Genomic DNA, 16,987 nt, shown 5'->3' with positions numbered 1-16,987 from the left:
CAATAAATCTACTCTGTATGATAATATAATAATGGATACATATCATTATACATTGTCTGAATCTATAAAAAGTATAGCATCAAGAATGAATCATAATGTACACTTTAAACTTTCAGTGATAATGATAAGTCAATGTAGGTTTGTCAGTTGCAACAAATGTACCTCTCTTGTGGGAGATCTTGATTATAGGAGTAGCTATGCATGTTGGAATACAAAGAATACATGAGAAATCTCTGTAATTTGTACTCAATTTTTCTATGAACTTAAAACTGTGTGAAAATCAAGTCCATTAAAGAACTTGACACACACAAAAAGAACTAAGATTGATTAATTATTGGCACAATAGTAAACTGACATTATTAAACTTGTACAGACTATGCCTATATTTCTGCTTCCCAGCTGAATTTATATCTAGAGATGTCATATTACTAGGGTGATAGCACTTTCAATGAAAGAAATTTTACCCATGTCGATTCTATTATCAAAGTTAAATCTAGCCAAGCATGGTGGCTTATGTCTATAATCCTAGCACTCTGGGAGACTGAGGTGGGTGGATCACTTGAGGTCAGGAGTTAGAGACCAGCCTGGCTGACATGGTGAAACCCCGTTTCTAATAAAAACACAAAAAGTAGTCGGGCATAGTGGTGGGCACGTGTAATCACAGCTACTTGGGTGACTGAGACAGGAGAATCTCTTGAACCTGGGAGGCAGAGGTTGCAATGAGCAAAGATCATGCCACTGCACTCCAGCCTGGGCAACGGATCAAGACTCCATTTCAAAGATCAGAAATAAAAAAATTAAATCTGAGAATATTGCCCTCAAAGCAACAAACAGAATTTTATGTATTCAATTAGAACAATCTGTGGGGGTAAATTTATGGGGTCAGTGAAAACAGCATATTCACTAAATTTATAAAGCTTTTCACCATTGCAAACAATCCTTTCTTAGCTGCCATTATCTATATGCAGACCAGCCACTCCCTTTTAATCTGACTGTTCCCGTTCCCCCCAAGACAATCTCTATTGCTGGAGTCAAACATTCACCCACTGAGAATTCATTTACCATAAGGTCTTATAGCTATGATTAGAGTTTATCTTTTGCAAAATTCACAATTACCTTAGTCTTGTGATTCATGTAGATGCACTACACAACAATCTACTATTTTTTCTAGTATGAGTAGCTACATTTCTTTAAATGAGTTCTAAAACAGAACTCTTAATACACAGATTGGATCTATAGCAAATCATTACTCTGTAAGTTACCAGTGCCACTGGCGGTCCTCAGACCCAATAGGAAGCACAATAGGATGGAGACTGGTCCATTTCTTTCAACACTAATTAACATTTGCATGGCAATTTTAGTTTGCTACAGCCATGGCTGCACTGGGGATCTAGAGCTACCCCATCCTCACCACCAGCCATGCAGTATTTCCTGCATTTGAGGGCATACTGCTTAACGACTTATAAAGCCTCACTGAGCCTGCATTCACCACGGACTAGTGGGGGTAAAATTTCTCTTGAACAAGAAGCCCAGGGCCCATTTTATTCAAAATGACTACTGATGCTCATACCTCCATGCTATGAATCCCTGCCATCATCAGCGAATGAGGAGGGTACAAATTATGTGCCCTTCTCAGCAATGTATCCTTACTACAAAAATATGCTCATAATTTTCCATAATTTGTGGCCCATGACTCAGCTTTCTACTCCTCTTCCACCAGTTAAACTCTCCACTTGCCTCCATGAAATTGCTCATCTACATCCAGCAACACACCCTCTGCATTCTCAATCCCTTCTTTGACTCTTTCTTATTTTCTTCTATTTTAACTGAGACCTGAATCTTGCCTGAAAAGTCTCATTTTCCTCTACCTAGCTCAAGAGTTGTTTTTATTTTCTCACTTTCAATGTTGGGGACCTGTCCTTCTGGCTTCTAAAGTACTTTTTCAATTGTCTCTTATGAAAAATCCTGTTCCTTTAAAGTTTATGCCATTTACACAGTGGCAGAGATTTCTAAAAATGTGTTTCCTCTTTTCTTTCAGGGTTCCATTTCCCAGCCTTTTTTACAGTAAAATGAGGTCAGGTGATTTAGTTCCACCTAATAGAATATTAATCAAAAAGTGATGTGAGTTCTTGCAGATCAGTCTTTTAAGAATTGGGCATGCATTGGCTCTGTTCTCTTTCCCCCTCTGCTGACTACATGCAGAAAACAAAGAAACCTATATAATAATGAAACCATAAGAAGGAAGAAGCCTGGATCTCGAATTACTACTTGAATAAAGCTAGTCATTTGCTACCTTAAACAGGAAATACCCTTAACTTGGAGAAGAAAAAATAGTGTCAGGAAATAAACTGCTACTGTCCTTGAGCCATTATAATAATGTGGGCTCTATTTTTTGATGCATCTGACATTACCCTTAACTATACTCTTCATTGTCATCTACTAACTCAATATAGTTTATATTATTAATGGGAAACTTTATATATAATATTTTTGTTCTCCTATCTATCCCAATTCTAGCATTATCATGAGTAACTGAAATATCCATTAGATAACTTATTCGAAACTATGTCCTCTCAAGTACTTCACCTCTAGTTTCAAATTATTTCCTCCTCAACCTCAGTTTGGTTATTCACTCTTATAGGAATACTTTTAATATTATCATCTCCTATAACTCCTCCATCTTCAACATCAGAATCAACCAATCTGCCATATGACTATAATCTCTCCAACCCACCAGCTTGTTAAGGCACTCTCATGATGACTATTAATTGATTTCATTGCGACAAGTCATCCTTCTTTCACTTCTTTCCACAACTATCTCACATTCCATGGTGCTTCATTTGAATAACATGCTGAATTTCATTGATTTTCTTTTTTTTTTTTCCATTACACCTATCCAGCAAAACCTCAAGCCTGTAGGAATTGAGCTGTCTGCCTTTTCTATGATGTAATACCCACAGAATGGAGCAATAATGAGTAATACCATACAATTGGGAACACCAATTCCAGTATAAAGATGTTTCACAAGTTTCTAATTAACTCTCAACACTTCCAACAATACAACCACCAACTTAACATCTATCTCTCAAATACGTCAAAGGCATCCCAAATCAACAATTCTATCTAATCTAGTGCACATTTCCCATAAATCTGTTCTTCTGTCAGAATTATTTCTCAGTAAGTGGCCCACTTTTTAATCTGGAGCTTTGAACTATAAACCTTGCAGTCATCCTTGATAATTCTCCCTCTTCCAAACTTTAATATCAATCCTTCTCAAATACTAGATATTACTTCCTAAATGTCTATCAGCTTTTCCTCATATTTTCTATTATCACACTAGTCTAAGCTAATATCTTCTTCCCTGGAGTATGTCTTAAGAAACTTGAAATTTTATATTAGTTTTATTACCTGATTATCATCTATAAGCTTACTATACTATAAGCTCTGTTAGACTAGGCTTTTTGTCCATTTTTACTCACTATTTTATCTCTGGCATCATGTATTATTTCTTTGCTTAAAGTGGCTTGATATGTATTTGCTGAATAAATGGGTGAATGGATAAAGTACTACAAGTAAGTGTATAATTTTCATCACAATAAACATTCATGTATAAAGCAAGTATTCATATCCGAATAGTATAAGAGAAAAAAATCTGAATTTAACAGAATCCAAGGAAGCAGATGAATTTGGATTCAAATTTAGATCTTCTCACTTTCCCTAACTTTGACTCCTAAGTGTCTTTCCATCCGTATACCATGATGCATATTGAACCTTATGAAACATTCTGTCTTCAGTTAACTTACAACCATAGGCTCAGAGAATTAGCTCTAATTTTTAATGCAGTTATCTGTGACTATAAAAATAGTGCTCATGGAAGGCATTCTATTGCTTTAAAACATACACTATTCACTCCAAATACTTTAAAAGAAACATTTTAATTTTGTGAATGAAAATGTTTAATAGCCCACACTCCAAATTAAAATTGATACCAAAATGTATCCAAAGTAATCATCTCACAAAAGGAAAGGGACTTAATTTAAAAATGATTGATTTTTTTTTATTGAGTGTTTGCCATGTTGTAGACATTATGCTAAGCAATTTATATGTGCAGAAAATAGAACCTATTATTATCCCTATTTTACGGATACGAAAGTTGAGAATTAGAGGAAATAATCAAAGCTAGGAGCCAAATACAGCTTCTTTATGATTCCAGACACTGCACTTAACATTAAATTGCCTTCCCAATAAGTACTTAATTCTTTAATTTTGAGCCATTACTTAGTGAAAAATCAACAAGAGCACTTTTTTCAATTAATATCATCTGATAATGAGACGTTTCAATTATAATCAGATGGAGAAGGAAAGTACTATATACATTATAAAGCTTAGCATTTTTGAGATATTAAATGAGCAAATTGTTTAGTCTTACCCATGAATTCAATTCCCAAGTGGTCTGCTACACCAAAGCCAGCATGGAAGGAAGGGAAAGAGAAAAAGGAAAAGAGAAAAGGGTTAGAAAAAACTATACGTGGAAATCAGTGCTTATAAGACTAATCCTCCAAGGTAAGGCATATGTCTCAATTTTAACTCCTATGTTTGCTTAGAAAAGATAAATTACAGATCACCAACAATAGAGTTGCTCTGAACACTGATGGGTATTTCCCCAAAGCCTCTGAGCTATAGCTTAGAATTTTAGATGAACTAACATTGCATAACTTAACGAAGAATGCTAAGTAAAAAATGAGCAAAGAAAGAAAAAGAAAAAGTGTTCTACCATGAATATCTGGCACTAATATTCTTTTCAGAACCCATAATATTTTCTGTGGATAACTATTTGTTCAACATGAATTTATTTGAACCTCTGTAATAAAAATAACACTGAATAAGCAAGGAACTTCTGTGTGATGGGCCCTAATCAGGTGTGTTTTCCTCCACAAAAAAGCAATGATGTTAGACTTTTTTTTCTCTTTCATTTTTCAGATGAGAAAACTTTGCTTCAACGAGATTAAAACTCTTACAGAGGTTACAAAAGCCGAGACAGATCCATGGCACAAATTTGGTTGATCTGAGCATTAAGCCCCATGACTGTTTGCCTTGACAGCCCATCCTGTCAAACACAAATGGCAGGTGTGTCCATGTATGTTCTACGTGCATGTAGATCACGGAACATCTTAACCAGCTAGCAGCTGCCTGATCAGCAAAGCAATGAACCGTACTGGGCTGGGCCCATGCATTCAACCTTAGATATTCCTCTATTAAAATCTTTTTTGTTTTTTTCTTAAATCATTCAGTTATCCAGTTTATTCATTTTTAAAATTCATTGCATTAATGAATAATTTTTTCTGTTGCCATAATACTTGTCTGAAGTGAGAATAAGTGAAAAAAGCTATTGATACCATTGCATTTGTTTCTGAGACTAATTGCTGAGCTTCCTTTTATGAGTTCTTTATTTAGCAAATACGCTTTTCCTTTTATAAAATGTTCTTTTAGTTACCTTGCTTTTAATGCCTTTTGTGTTTATAAATAGGTTGTTTAAAAATTTTATTGTGGAAAAAATGTGTGTGTGTATATATATATATATATATATATATATATATATATAATATAAAATTTATTATTAAAACCATGTTTAAGTGCATGACTCGGTGTCATTAATTATTAGGTTGGTGCAAAAGTAACTACGGTTTTGCCATTACTATTAACTTGATACATTCACAGTGTTGTACAACCACCACCACCTTTTTTCAAATACTTCCATCACCCCAATCAGAAACTCTGCACCCCTTAATCTAGAATTCCTCATTCATCCCTCCTCCTAGCCCTTGGTAACTTCTAATCTACTTTCTGTCTCTATCAGTTTGTCTTATGAATTGTTCACAACTACTTATATTAAAAAAGATGGTGACAATATTTTTAAAAAGTAGATGCATTCATTTCTTTCCCTGGCATTTCTTGACTGCTTACTCTGCGCTCATCATACACTCAGTGATAGATATCAGGCACAATTAAGACAGGATTCTTGTTCTCAAGTAGCTCAGAAATGAATGAGAGACCATAGACAAAATGCTCTGGTTATTCACTGTAGTAAGTGCTATAATGGAAAAGCAGAAAATGTGCACTGGATAAAGAGGCCATGGACCATAAACTTGCTCCTAGGAGGAAAAGAATGTGCAATACAAAGAATGGGGTTTGTACAACCTCATCAAAAAGTGGGCAAAGGATATGAATAGACACTTTTCAAAAGAAGACATTTATGTGGCCAACAAACATATAAAAAAGCTCATCATCACAGAAATGCAAATCAAAACCACAATAAGATACCATCTCATGCCAGTTAGAATGGCAATTATTAAAAAGTCAGGAAACAACAGATGCTGGCAAGGATGTGGAGAAATGGAAATGCTTTTACACTGTTGGTGGGAGTGTCAATTATTTCATCCATATGGATGACAGGGTGGCAGTCCTTCAAGGATCTAGAAACAGAAAATACCATTTGATCTAGCAATTCCATTTCTGGGTATATTCTCAAAGGATTATAAATCATTCTACTATAAAGTTACATGCGCATGTATGTTTATTGCAGTACTATTTACAATAGAAAAGATTTGGAACCAACCCAAATGTCAATCAATGATAGACTGAATAAAGAAAATGTGATACATATATATACCATGGAATGCTATGCAGCCATATAAAAGAATGAGTTCATATCCTTTGCAGGGACATGGATGAAGCTGGAAACCATCGTTCTCAGCAAACTAACATAGGAACAGAAAACCAAACACCACATGTTCTCACTTATAACTGGGAGTTGAACAATGAGAACACATGGGCACAGGGAGGGGAACATCACATATTGGGGCCTGTTGGGGGATCAGAGACAAAAGAAGAGAGAACATTAGGACAAATACATAATGCATGTAGGGCTTAAAAGGTACATGACAAGTTTATAGGTCCAGCAAACCACCATGGCACATGTGTACCTACGTAACAAACCTGCAGATTCTGCACATGTATCCCAGAACTGAAAGCAAAAATAAAATAAAAAAGAATGGAGTTTGTAGAAAAGTTGGCAAGACTGTTGTCAGTAGGCTTGTTCAGGTTGTTGACTTCTATGCACAAAAGATTTTGAGAGTGAATTCCAAGTAAGAGTAGACAAAGAAGTTTATATCAAAGTGAAAGTATTGAAAAGTGAGGGGCAACAAACTACTTTGTCTATATTTACTTTAGATTTGCTCTCAAAATCTTAGAGGCAAAGTGAGCTGCTCAAAAAGAGAGAGATAACACCTAGTGCCTTGAAGGGAATGCCCTTGATGGGAACTGTACAGACATAGTCATAAAACACTGGTGAGGTCAAGTACATAAAGGTGGGTCTGTGGTTAGTACAGGCGCTTACTATCCACAGTCCTTAACACACATCACATGTATCATTAGCATATAAAATCTCTAAGGATTTTTTTATATTAAAATGAGAAAAATATTACCGTAAGCTAAACCTTGAATCTAGCTACACACGTAGGACTCTGCAGAAGTCTCTGCCCTTCTCCCAATGCCCAGCAGGCAGAAATTTGTAGCTAATAGCTTCTTGTGTTTTGATGGGGAAGTTACCTCAGGAATAAGCGACTTTTGTTCTCTTCCCCAAACCCATACTGAGTATCAGAAACTTGTGACCATCTGGCAGTCTGTTGGTATTCCGTAGGACCCAATTATCTTGCAAAAGAGTTAGATGCTGATGCATGAGGGTGCAAGGGGAAAATGTCAGCTGCAAAAGGGGCCCATGGGGCTTTACACGCAGGATAAATAAGTATGGGTCCTAACCTTATTTATCCTGACTCAAGACCACATTTTCATTATTGTGCAAATAAGAAGCTTCATGACTGTGATACCTAGGACGTTGGAGAGAGACTAGAGTTGTGGCATTTAAAATAAAGATTGCCTATCATTATACTAAAAATAATATTTTTAAAGGCTTAGAATAAAACGAAACCTTTTCAGACAGGCAGAAGAGGAAGTTGCAGGAAGGAAACCAGGAGGGGCAAGTGTACAGAAATCAGGGAGCAGAGGACCTCAAATAGTGGACTGCAGGTGTTCCATGACATGAGTGGGCAGTTAGAAAGCCTTTAGATTCAGCCTGTTAGAACAAAAACTTTCTGGTGGTGCTGAGATGACTCGGATTGGCTGCCTGTCACCTGTTTTGCTGGCAGGTATAACCCATGCACGGCCTTTCTTCCTTCTTCCATGACCTTGAGTGCTCTGTGTCTGCAGGTGACAAGGGATATGGAGAATCAGGCAGGCTTTGTGAATCTGTAGACTGTGCTGAGAAATGAGTGGCATTTTTGGTAAATGTAGGGCCAAACTGAATGCTTTGAAACCTCAACACATTCATAGCCAGTAGCAGAGACAGAAATCAGAGTTTGAAAATTATTGAAACATTGAAGAATATAAGTAGAAATCTTAAGAGAAAGAAAATCTGTACTCTTTTAACATAACAGAAAAGTTGCATCCAATTATCAGAGTTGTTAACTTTAAGAAAAACTCTCAAGCAAGATGACATTTATATATTTGTATTTTAAAGGGAAATTGCTAATTTTTTATAATAGCTTATTCATGGAAACTGATACCACTGAAAATAGAAACAAAATGTTAACTCTTATGTAAAATTTCTTTCTCTCTTTCTTTCTCATGCACACACACACACTCACGCTCACACTCACATATACATGCTGCCATTGTTTTATTAAAATGTTAAACACTGTGATTATTATTGCTGAGTTTAAGAAACTGACAGGATTCGGTTCATACGGAAGAATGAATGAAAACCCATGAAGAACAGAAGACAAAGGCAATTCATTTTGTCATTTGGGCCATAAACCACCCTATTTCTCATAACTCTTCGCTGGCTATTTCCCAAAGCAAACAGTGTGCCCGGGGATATTCAGGCCTGAGGGAAAATCAAGAGAGACAGGGGAAGAGTATTTACTGAGCACCTACTGTGTACCAGGAAAAGTTTGAAGTATTATCTCACAGCAATTTATAAGATTGTTATAATGCTCATTTTATAGGTAAGAAACGGAAGCACAGAGAGGTGAATTAACTTTCTCTAAACCACACTGCCTGTAAGTGCTGGGAACATGATTGAGCCCAGGCCAGCTTGGCCCTTAGCTACCAGTAATACTCAAAGTTTACTTATCCCCTTCCTATAAAGAAAAAGCTAATTTTTACAAAATTATCAGGTAATGAGATCTTCAGGGAGGAATTATGTAATCCACTTCAGAGAACAAGTTGTTTTCAAGTATCCTCAGGCAGAGTAGAAGCTCCACTTATTTACTTTCTCACCCCTCGTTTATTGATGAAGTGCCAGATATAAGCTAGGTAGCAGGGTAGACAAAGGAAGTCAACTGCTGTCTGTCTCCAAGGAGTCAAACTGGCAAATCATTAATATTTCCTCATTGCTTACCAGGGAAATTCCTTCACAACGAGGCTGGCCTAGTTGAAGTTATTTGCTTGTACATACAGCAAGTGATATATAAAATGTGGAGTCTGAAAATATGTCCAACATTGAACCAGATGATCTTGCAACTGGCAACAGACTTAATAAATGCCAGCAGCCCTGCTGCAGAATTGAAGCATTCTTTTTTTTTTTTTTTTTTTTTTTTTTTTTTTTGAGACGGAGTTTCGCTCTTGTTACCCAGGCTGGAGTGCAATGGAGCGATCTCGGCTCACTGCAACCTCTGCCTCCTGGGTTCAGGCAATTCTCCTGCCTCAACCTCCTGAGTAGCTGGGATTGCAGGCACGCGCCACCATGCCCAGCTAATTTTTTGTATTTTTAGTAGAGACAGGGTTTCACCATGTTGACCAGGATGGTCTCGATCTGTTGACCTCGTGATCCATCCGCCTCGGTCTCCCAAAGTGCTGGGATTACAGGCGTGAGCCACCACGCCCAGCCAAACTGAAGCATTCTTAAGGTTTTAGGACTAGGTACCTGTCTAGCAGACAAACTGAATTATTTTTAACACCAAAAAATCCTAGAACACACTTGGAAATTAAAAGCCCGCATTTTTTAGTTGACAAAAATTATATAAATTTATGGTGTACAGCAAGGTATTTTGAAATACATACACATTGTGGAATGACTCAATCGGGTTAATTAACATATGCACTCACATGCTTATCTTCATGTGGTGAGAACAGTTGAAATGTACTCTGTTAGCAAATGCATTGTTATTAACGATCATTGCCACATTGTACAATAGTTCTCTTGAACTTTTTCTTCTTATCTAACTGCTAACTTAAATTTAAGGCCCAGGTATTTCTAAAGTATTCACAATTCCGTGTGTGAATACAAAATACAAATACAATACAAAACCTCTTGCTTATATGTTGACAAAAAGGGAATGCTGACAGTCCCCCATGGTGGACGGCTGCAACAGAGCAACTGAAAACGTCGTTGACTTGATTCCAATCTCAGGATGCCTACTTTCAAGACATTACCCAGCCTATGAACAGGAACTCACTGCAATGCAGCCCTGGGACAAAACAGCACAACGTGGGTTTCAGCATCAGCCCTGAGCTAAAAGTAATGGACTGAGATGATTCTGATCATAGAAGAGTCCCAAATGTGATGATTTAAACCCTGGTCTATGGGATACGGAAAAACATCTTCCAGGAAAATATTGATCTGTGTTTTAAAAAGTTAGACTCCTGCCTGGAAGTTAAACAGGCTTCTCTGCTGCAAGCATCTCCCAACCCCCTCCTAGGTGTGTGGAGAGTCTATGGGCAGTAGTTCAGTGATAGCATTTCCAACGTGATGAATACAGTCACGTTGTCATGAAGAGCACCCAGTGTAACCAGTAATACAAAGTACCTGCTCTGGGAAATACTTGCCACAGGAGTGTGGAGCAAACCACCCACTCAATTACAAAACACGTCAGTCATAAATGCTTTATCTTAATAACTGAACTGAAATCTGCTACTCTGTAGATTCCACCCACAGATCCCTGTCAAGTGACTTTTTCACTGGTGACGCTCTAGGTAGAGGCAGTCCATTGCAACTGAGAAGCATAAACTGGATTTGTGAAGAAGGCAAGCTGGGTTTTGAACATTTGCTAACCATAACACCTAAGCTCCTCATGCTTTAGCATGGACAAGATGCTGAGATGTCCTATGTTGAGACATTGCCCTGCATGTCCCAGTTTATTACAGCAAAAGAGGCAAGCTAGGAAAGGCTGGGGTAGACTTTAAGTTTTCTGATTAGGAAGAGAGAAAGGAATGGGGCTGGCTCTGGCTACAGTTGCTGAGGGAAGCTGCAGGTTAGAAAACAAAATATGGGATCCACAGAATACATACATTTCAAAAAGCTAAAGGGTTAAAGGACAGGGGAATAGGGTTCAACAAAGACTTCCAGAGCATAGGGCTGTGTCAACAAGAGAAATGACACTTGATGGTCACTGAGAGAAAGTGGCAGCAGGAAGGAGCGTGGCAGCCAGAATCTCTTCTGCTTTAGATCCCACAGTGGGAAAAGGGCACAGGGAACTGTCAAGAGTGTGAGTACGCTCCTGGTGAGCGAGGCAGGAAAGCTCCGTTCTAGGAGCTGTGTTCAATCCTAGAATGTCGATCCTAAAAGGAAAGAGGTATTATCACTGCATCCTTTTTCTGGCATTTTATCCTTAGTGCAAGATTTAGGATATTAATGCGGGGTTGATTCTAAACTTCATGCTCCCTTTATGGAATTATGTGAAGTCCCTAAATGCATAATTTTATTTTTATGGGCACACATATTTAATTTTAGATTTACATGTGTTCACAAGTAAAAAGTGGAAGGTAAAATCAGATTAATCAAAAGAAATGGATACTTCTCTCAATATCTCTTAGAAGTAATTCCTGCTAATTTTTTTTGTGTTAGTTCTTTCCAGTCTTCCTTCCATATATGTAAAATTAACTAAATGTCAATTTTACATGAAATCATCCTGTTTTATGTGCCTAAATCAGGGGTCCATCTGTGGCCACTGCAGCTCTGTAATCCCAATCTCCCACACCCAACCTCCATCATATCAGAACTGACAGCTTTTTCCACTGTGGAGAGTGGGTCATGACATTATTACTATGGTCAGCCTCACACCAGACAGGCCATCAGTCATACAGGAGGCAAAACCACTTTTCCAGAAAAGCACACAGCCCCAGTCTCCTTTCTCAGAGCATGATCTCTTGATTTTTCTTCCCCAAAGCTCCACTGCTGATACCTGTATTTCATAACCTCTTACCATCCTCTAAATAAGAATGTTGATTCATATCAAAGGATGGGGAGAAGCAGGCAGCCATGGAGACTGCACCCCATGTTGAGCAAACTCAAGATGAGCACTGTGCTCTGCAAAGTGAAGGTTCAGGGGAGACCATTGGCTTAGGCTGTTCCTCAAAGATCGATTTTGACTAAACAAGGGGTAGAATTTTGCAGTGAAAACATCTTGGAGCATTACACTGAACTCAGATTCCATTTTTGCAATTACTGATGAAAGGATTTAATAAGAAAGACCATTATAGAGAAGAACTCTTCATTGAAAAATCCTTCTTTATTGCTTCTGTCAGCAGTGATAGTAACTGTGTCCAGGTGAATACACTAGAGTTCCTGCTTTTGAGACTCACGTGTCCCCCATGATCCTCTCACATTTTTTTCAGCTTTCTAAAATTCTTACATTTTGTTACCAGGCACTTCTACTTCCATACGTATCCCTTTTTTTGTTTGTTTCTGAGGCAGAGTCTCGCTCTGTCTCTCAGGCTGGAGTGCAGTGGCATGATCTCGGTTCATTGCAGCCTCTGCCTCCTGGGATTAAGCAATTCTCCTGCCTCACCCTGCCAAGTAGCCAGGATTACAGGCAACGTGCCACCATGTCCAGCCTATTTTCGTATTTTTAGTAGAGACAGGGTTTTGCCATGTTGGCCAGGCTGGTCTCAAATTCCTGGCCTTATGTGCTGGGATTACAGGTGTGAGCCACTGTGCCCAGCCCACATATCCTTTTATCTAATTTTAAAAATTAGCCTGTAAAGTAGTACAACTGAGCCCCATTTAACAATAAAATGAAAAGAAGCTTCTGTGAAAAACTAAGGGTAATATTTATAGATTCCTAGATCCCTAGGATGGGAAGAAAAATCTCAAATCCCAGGCCTGAAGGGTAGTCATTTCTTTTTCTCACTCTTTCATCACTCTACCCTATCACAGAATCTGACATTTTGTGGACACTCAATATGTATTTACTGCATGAGTAAAATGCCATCTGGTTAAGCCCTCAGCATGTGACATCTGTATGTCTTTCAGAGCATATCCAGCCTGTTCCCTGTCACTTCTGAGTTTTTGATGATTCCAAGCAACGTGACACCTCTGGTGGCAACTCATTCAATATTGAAAAACAATATCCACAAATGTTTCCAGAAAACTCCTCCATATCAAAGTACATTCAAATACTGCTCATTTGAATCTACAATTCTGGAGTCAAAAAACCACTACATTATTACCCAAGAGGGTCCAACTCACATTTGCCTTTGTTACATAATTTTTGTATATAATTTAGGATTCACTTAAGTAAGTGTTCCACTATCAGAAAAAATATAAAATTTTCTGTGGTCATTAAAATGCTATTATACATGCTATTTAAGGCTTTTCCCCCTTAACAATGTCAGTTTAATCAATCTTTGTAATAGCTGTCACATATTCTTTTTTTTTTTTTTTTGATTCTATCTTTTCAGCTTCAATCTTTTTTAGTATCAATGAAGGTACACAGCTGGACGTGGTGGCTCACACCTGCAATCCTAGCACTTTGGGAGGCCGAGGCAGGTGAATCACTTGAGCCCAGGAGTCCCAGACTTGCCTGGACAACATAACTAAACTCCATCTCTACAAAAAGTACAAAAATCAGCCGGGCATGGTGGTGCGTGCTTACGGTCCCAGCTACCAGGAAGGCTGAGGTCGGGGGATGATTTGAACCTGGGAAATTGAGGTTGCAGTGAGCCGAGATAGAGCCACTGTCCTCCAGCCTGTGCAACAGTGTCACCATTTCTTAAAAAAAAAAAAAAAAAAAAGACACACAGAAGAGTTTATAATTAATAGATGGAAGGGTTATAACAAAATAGGGGAAAGTCTACTCAAAAAAGAGAAACAAATGAAAGAAAATAAAGAAGGATTACATGGCAAACAGTCATGAAGTTTATATATGTGTTTGCAGTTATCATACGAACTGATGGAAGCCTTTGTTCACAGACTGCTTTAATACCATGCTTTTACTCATCCTTCTAAATTCAAATTGCAATATCATTATGATAAATACTAGTTCACAAAATGGTGGGCATTTTTAAGAAACATTGCTCTGAGCTGCACTCCACTAAAGAAAAAGCAAAGACAACTCACCTCCACTTCCCATCATGGATGACACCTTGTGACATGAAGACACTAGAAGAGGAACCCTTTGCTGCCCAACTGTCTAAGACAGAGGAACCAAGCAGAAAAGCCACCCAGGGGGTCCAGACAGAGGATTCTTAGTCCTGGACCAACTGCCCAAGATACTTATCTAGAGCAGCCAAATTTTGTAATGTAATGGATATGGTAGAAAATCTCTTTACTGATGACTTAAGAAAAGAGAACGTCCATGGAGAAAATAGTGAAAAGAATTGATTCTAAAAAGGCAAGTTCTAACCAGGAGGAGGTACTCTTAGGTTAAGACTCAGGAAATTAGACAGCAACTGATGCCATCAAGAAATGGTATGAGGTAAGGCAAGATGAACTCACATTAAAAAAAAATGTTTTGTTAACTACTCATCAAGTTAGGCTTATATTTAGTGGCAAGGCACAGTAGCTTCTGAAGGTCAGGCTGGTCCATGGTTAAAAGCTGGTTGGCTCTGTTTACTTTTATACAAAGGTATCTGCTCATGTGGAAAAAAAATCATTGCATAACAAATTGTTCTTCAGATGCAGAAGGTAGCCAGCTATTTAAAGTTCTCTCATAGAAAATCACTGAAAGATTAAAAGAAAAAAAAAAAACAAATAATACCTTTTTCTCCCCTTTCCTACAAAACTCCAAGCATTCTGTTCTGCTAATACTACCCCAAACAGACCCTTGTACACAACATACATCTTTTTGTTCGAGCCATTCCATTAGCTTAAATGTCTTTCCTGATAAACTCCCAAGTCTTCCTCTAACAAACTCTTCCTATCTTTCATGCTCCCATTACCTTCTTCTCTAGTCTTGATAACTTTCTATGTGTATTTTAGAGATCGTTGACTGGAAATAATTATTTTACTTGTCACCCTATTAGTGTGATAAACTTTTCAATGTGGTCTGCAGATGTCAGAAGCTAATTATGGATGAATTCAGAAATTTCTAATTTCACATAACTTAGCCATTACCAAGGCAAACAAATAGAATCTACAACATGCTTCCTTGAAACTACCACCTACATATTATATATTTGGGAATCTGAATGACATCTTCCTCCCTCATCTTCATAGCATCCTTGCTAGTAATGGTATTTTATCCATGAGAAAACCGAGTTTCAGAGAGGTGAGCTAATTTTCTTTTTTTTTAATAGCTGCATTTTATTTTATTATTATTTTTTAAATGTTACTTTAAGTGCTGGGATACATGTGCTAAACACGCAGGCTTGTTACATTGGTTTACTTGTGCCACGGTGCTTTGCTGCACCTGTCAACTTGTCATCTAGGTTTCAAGCCACACATGCATTAGGTATTTGTCCTACTGCTCTCCCAGCCCTTTCCCCCAACATCCCGAACTGGCCCCAGAGTGTGTGATGTTCCCCTTCCTGTGTCCACTTGTTCCCATTGTTCAACTCCCACTTATGAGTGTTAATTTTCTTAAGATACACAGTATCTTACTTTGTTAAACCATGCAGCCTTCACCCACAGAAAGCTTTCCACCTTGCTTAGTGTGCCCTGTGGATCGGTGATGCTGCAGCCCTATCCTGCTTCTCCAGGGCTATCCCCATGTTCTCTTTCCAATTCCAAAGTCCCGCCTTGCTCATATGCAGTCTGGTAAGCTTCATGTGTAGACTCACTTTCAGTAAAACCAGCCCTGGAATGCATATATTTTCCTACAGAGGGTCACCACTACAAATGATCTTTTGTGGAATGTTGTATATCTATCTATTCTGAGTTTCATCACACTCCACTCTATTATAGTTATTAGTTCACTTGCCCATCTTCTTCACGTGATTGTAAGCAATTTAATTAAATAATTTGCTTAATTTTTCTTTATAGTGTAGATTTCAGGACAATTCCTGGCACAGATCAAGCATTTGAACAAATTAAAAAAGAAAAAAGTAAAAAACCCTAAATAACTTCGTGGACTTCTGAACTTTTGTTCAAGGTGATCTCTGTTACTTGCAGTTCCTTCTCTCCCATATCCCTTTTTCTACTGCCTTAGGGAAGGGAGGTGTTGGCAATAAAAAGAGAGACAGAAAAATATTTGAAGTCATTCAATCCTTAGCCCAGAAGAAATCAAGGTACAGAAAAATAGATTTCATGGTATAGACAAAGGACCAGATGCCCTCTGCAGATGAATACATTAAAGATTTTCTAGATGAAGGTAATAAATGGAAAAAATCCAAAATGCCTGGGAAAAGACCTTCAGCAGTAAAGATACACACTGCTGCTGCTAAACCATGCATTTCTTTCCCTGCCTCCTGCTCCAATGAGAGAAAATAAAACAAGAATTGTCAATGCCATAGAGAATCTGCCCAACCCCCAGGCTCCGTGTCTTCCAAGAGCACCAATGCTTAGGCTCTGTGTAGGTCACACCTCTTCCCAAAGTTTGATGCAAACCCTAGGAAGCTGGAATTAGATAAATGAACGGTGATTACACTTTTCTCTAAGCCACTGAAATGTAACTTTAAACAGAAAATTAGGAAATTTAAAGAATACAAAAGTAATACAGCTTAAGTTTTTATGCTTAATCTAGGCAGTCATTATTTACTTTACATGACTTAA

At 37.8% G+C, this 16,987-nt stretch overlaps 1 protein-coding gene across 4 annotated transcripts in view; it reads right to left on the bottom strand.

Annotated features, from left to right (window-relative positions):
* Positions 1–16,987, bottom strand: part of NRG3 (neuregulin 3) — a 1,114,305-nt gene that overhangs the window by 126,811 nt on the left and 970,507 nt on the right. For 2 of the 4 annotated variants that reach the window (XM_074382491.1, XM_074382493.1), the window contains exon 4: positions 4,430–4,456. In XM_074382491.1, the coding sequence (XP_074238592.1) occupies positions 4,430–4,456 (27 nt within the window). The remainder of the gene's footprint in view (positions 1–4,429; positions 4,457–16,987) is intronic. The other 2 variants (XM_074382492.1, XM_074382494.1) reach the window with 1 other exon arrangement.

Source organism: Saimiri boliviensis, chromosome 12 (genome assembly GCF_048565385.1).
Source record: "Saimiri boliviensis isolate mSaiBol1 chromosome 12, mSaiBol1.pri, whole genome shotgun sequence".
NCBI lineage: Eukaryota > Metazoa > Chordata > Mammalia > Primates > Cebidae > Saimiri > Saimiri boliviensis.
Note: the sequence above shows the minus strand (reverse complement) of the source record. Positions and strands in the feature narration are given on the sequence as shown.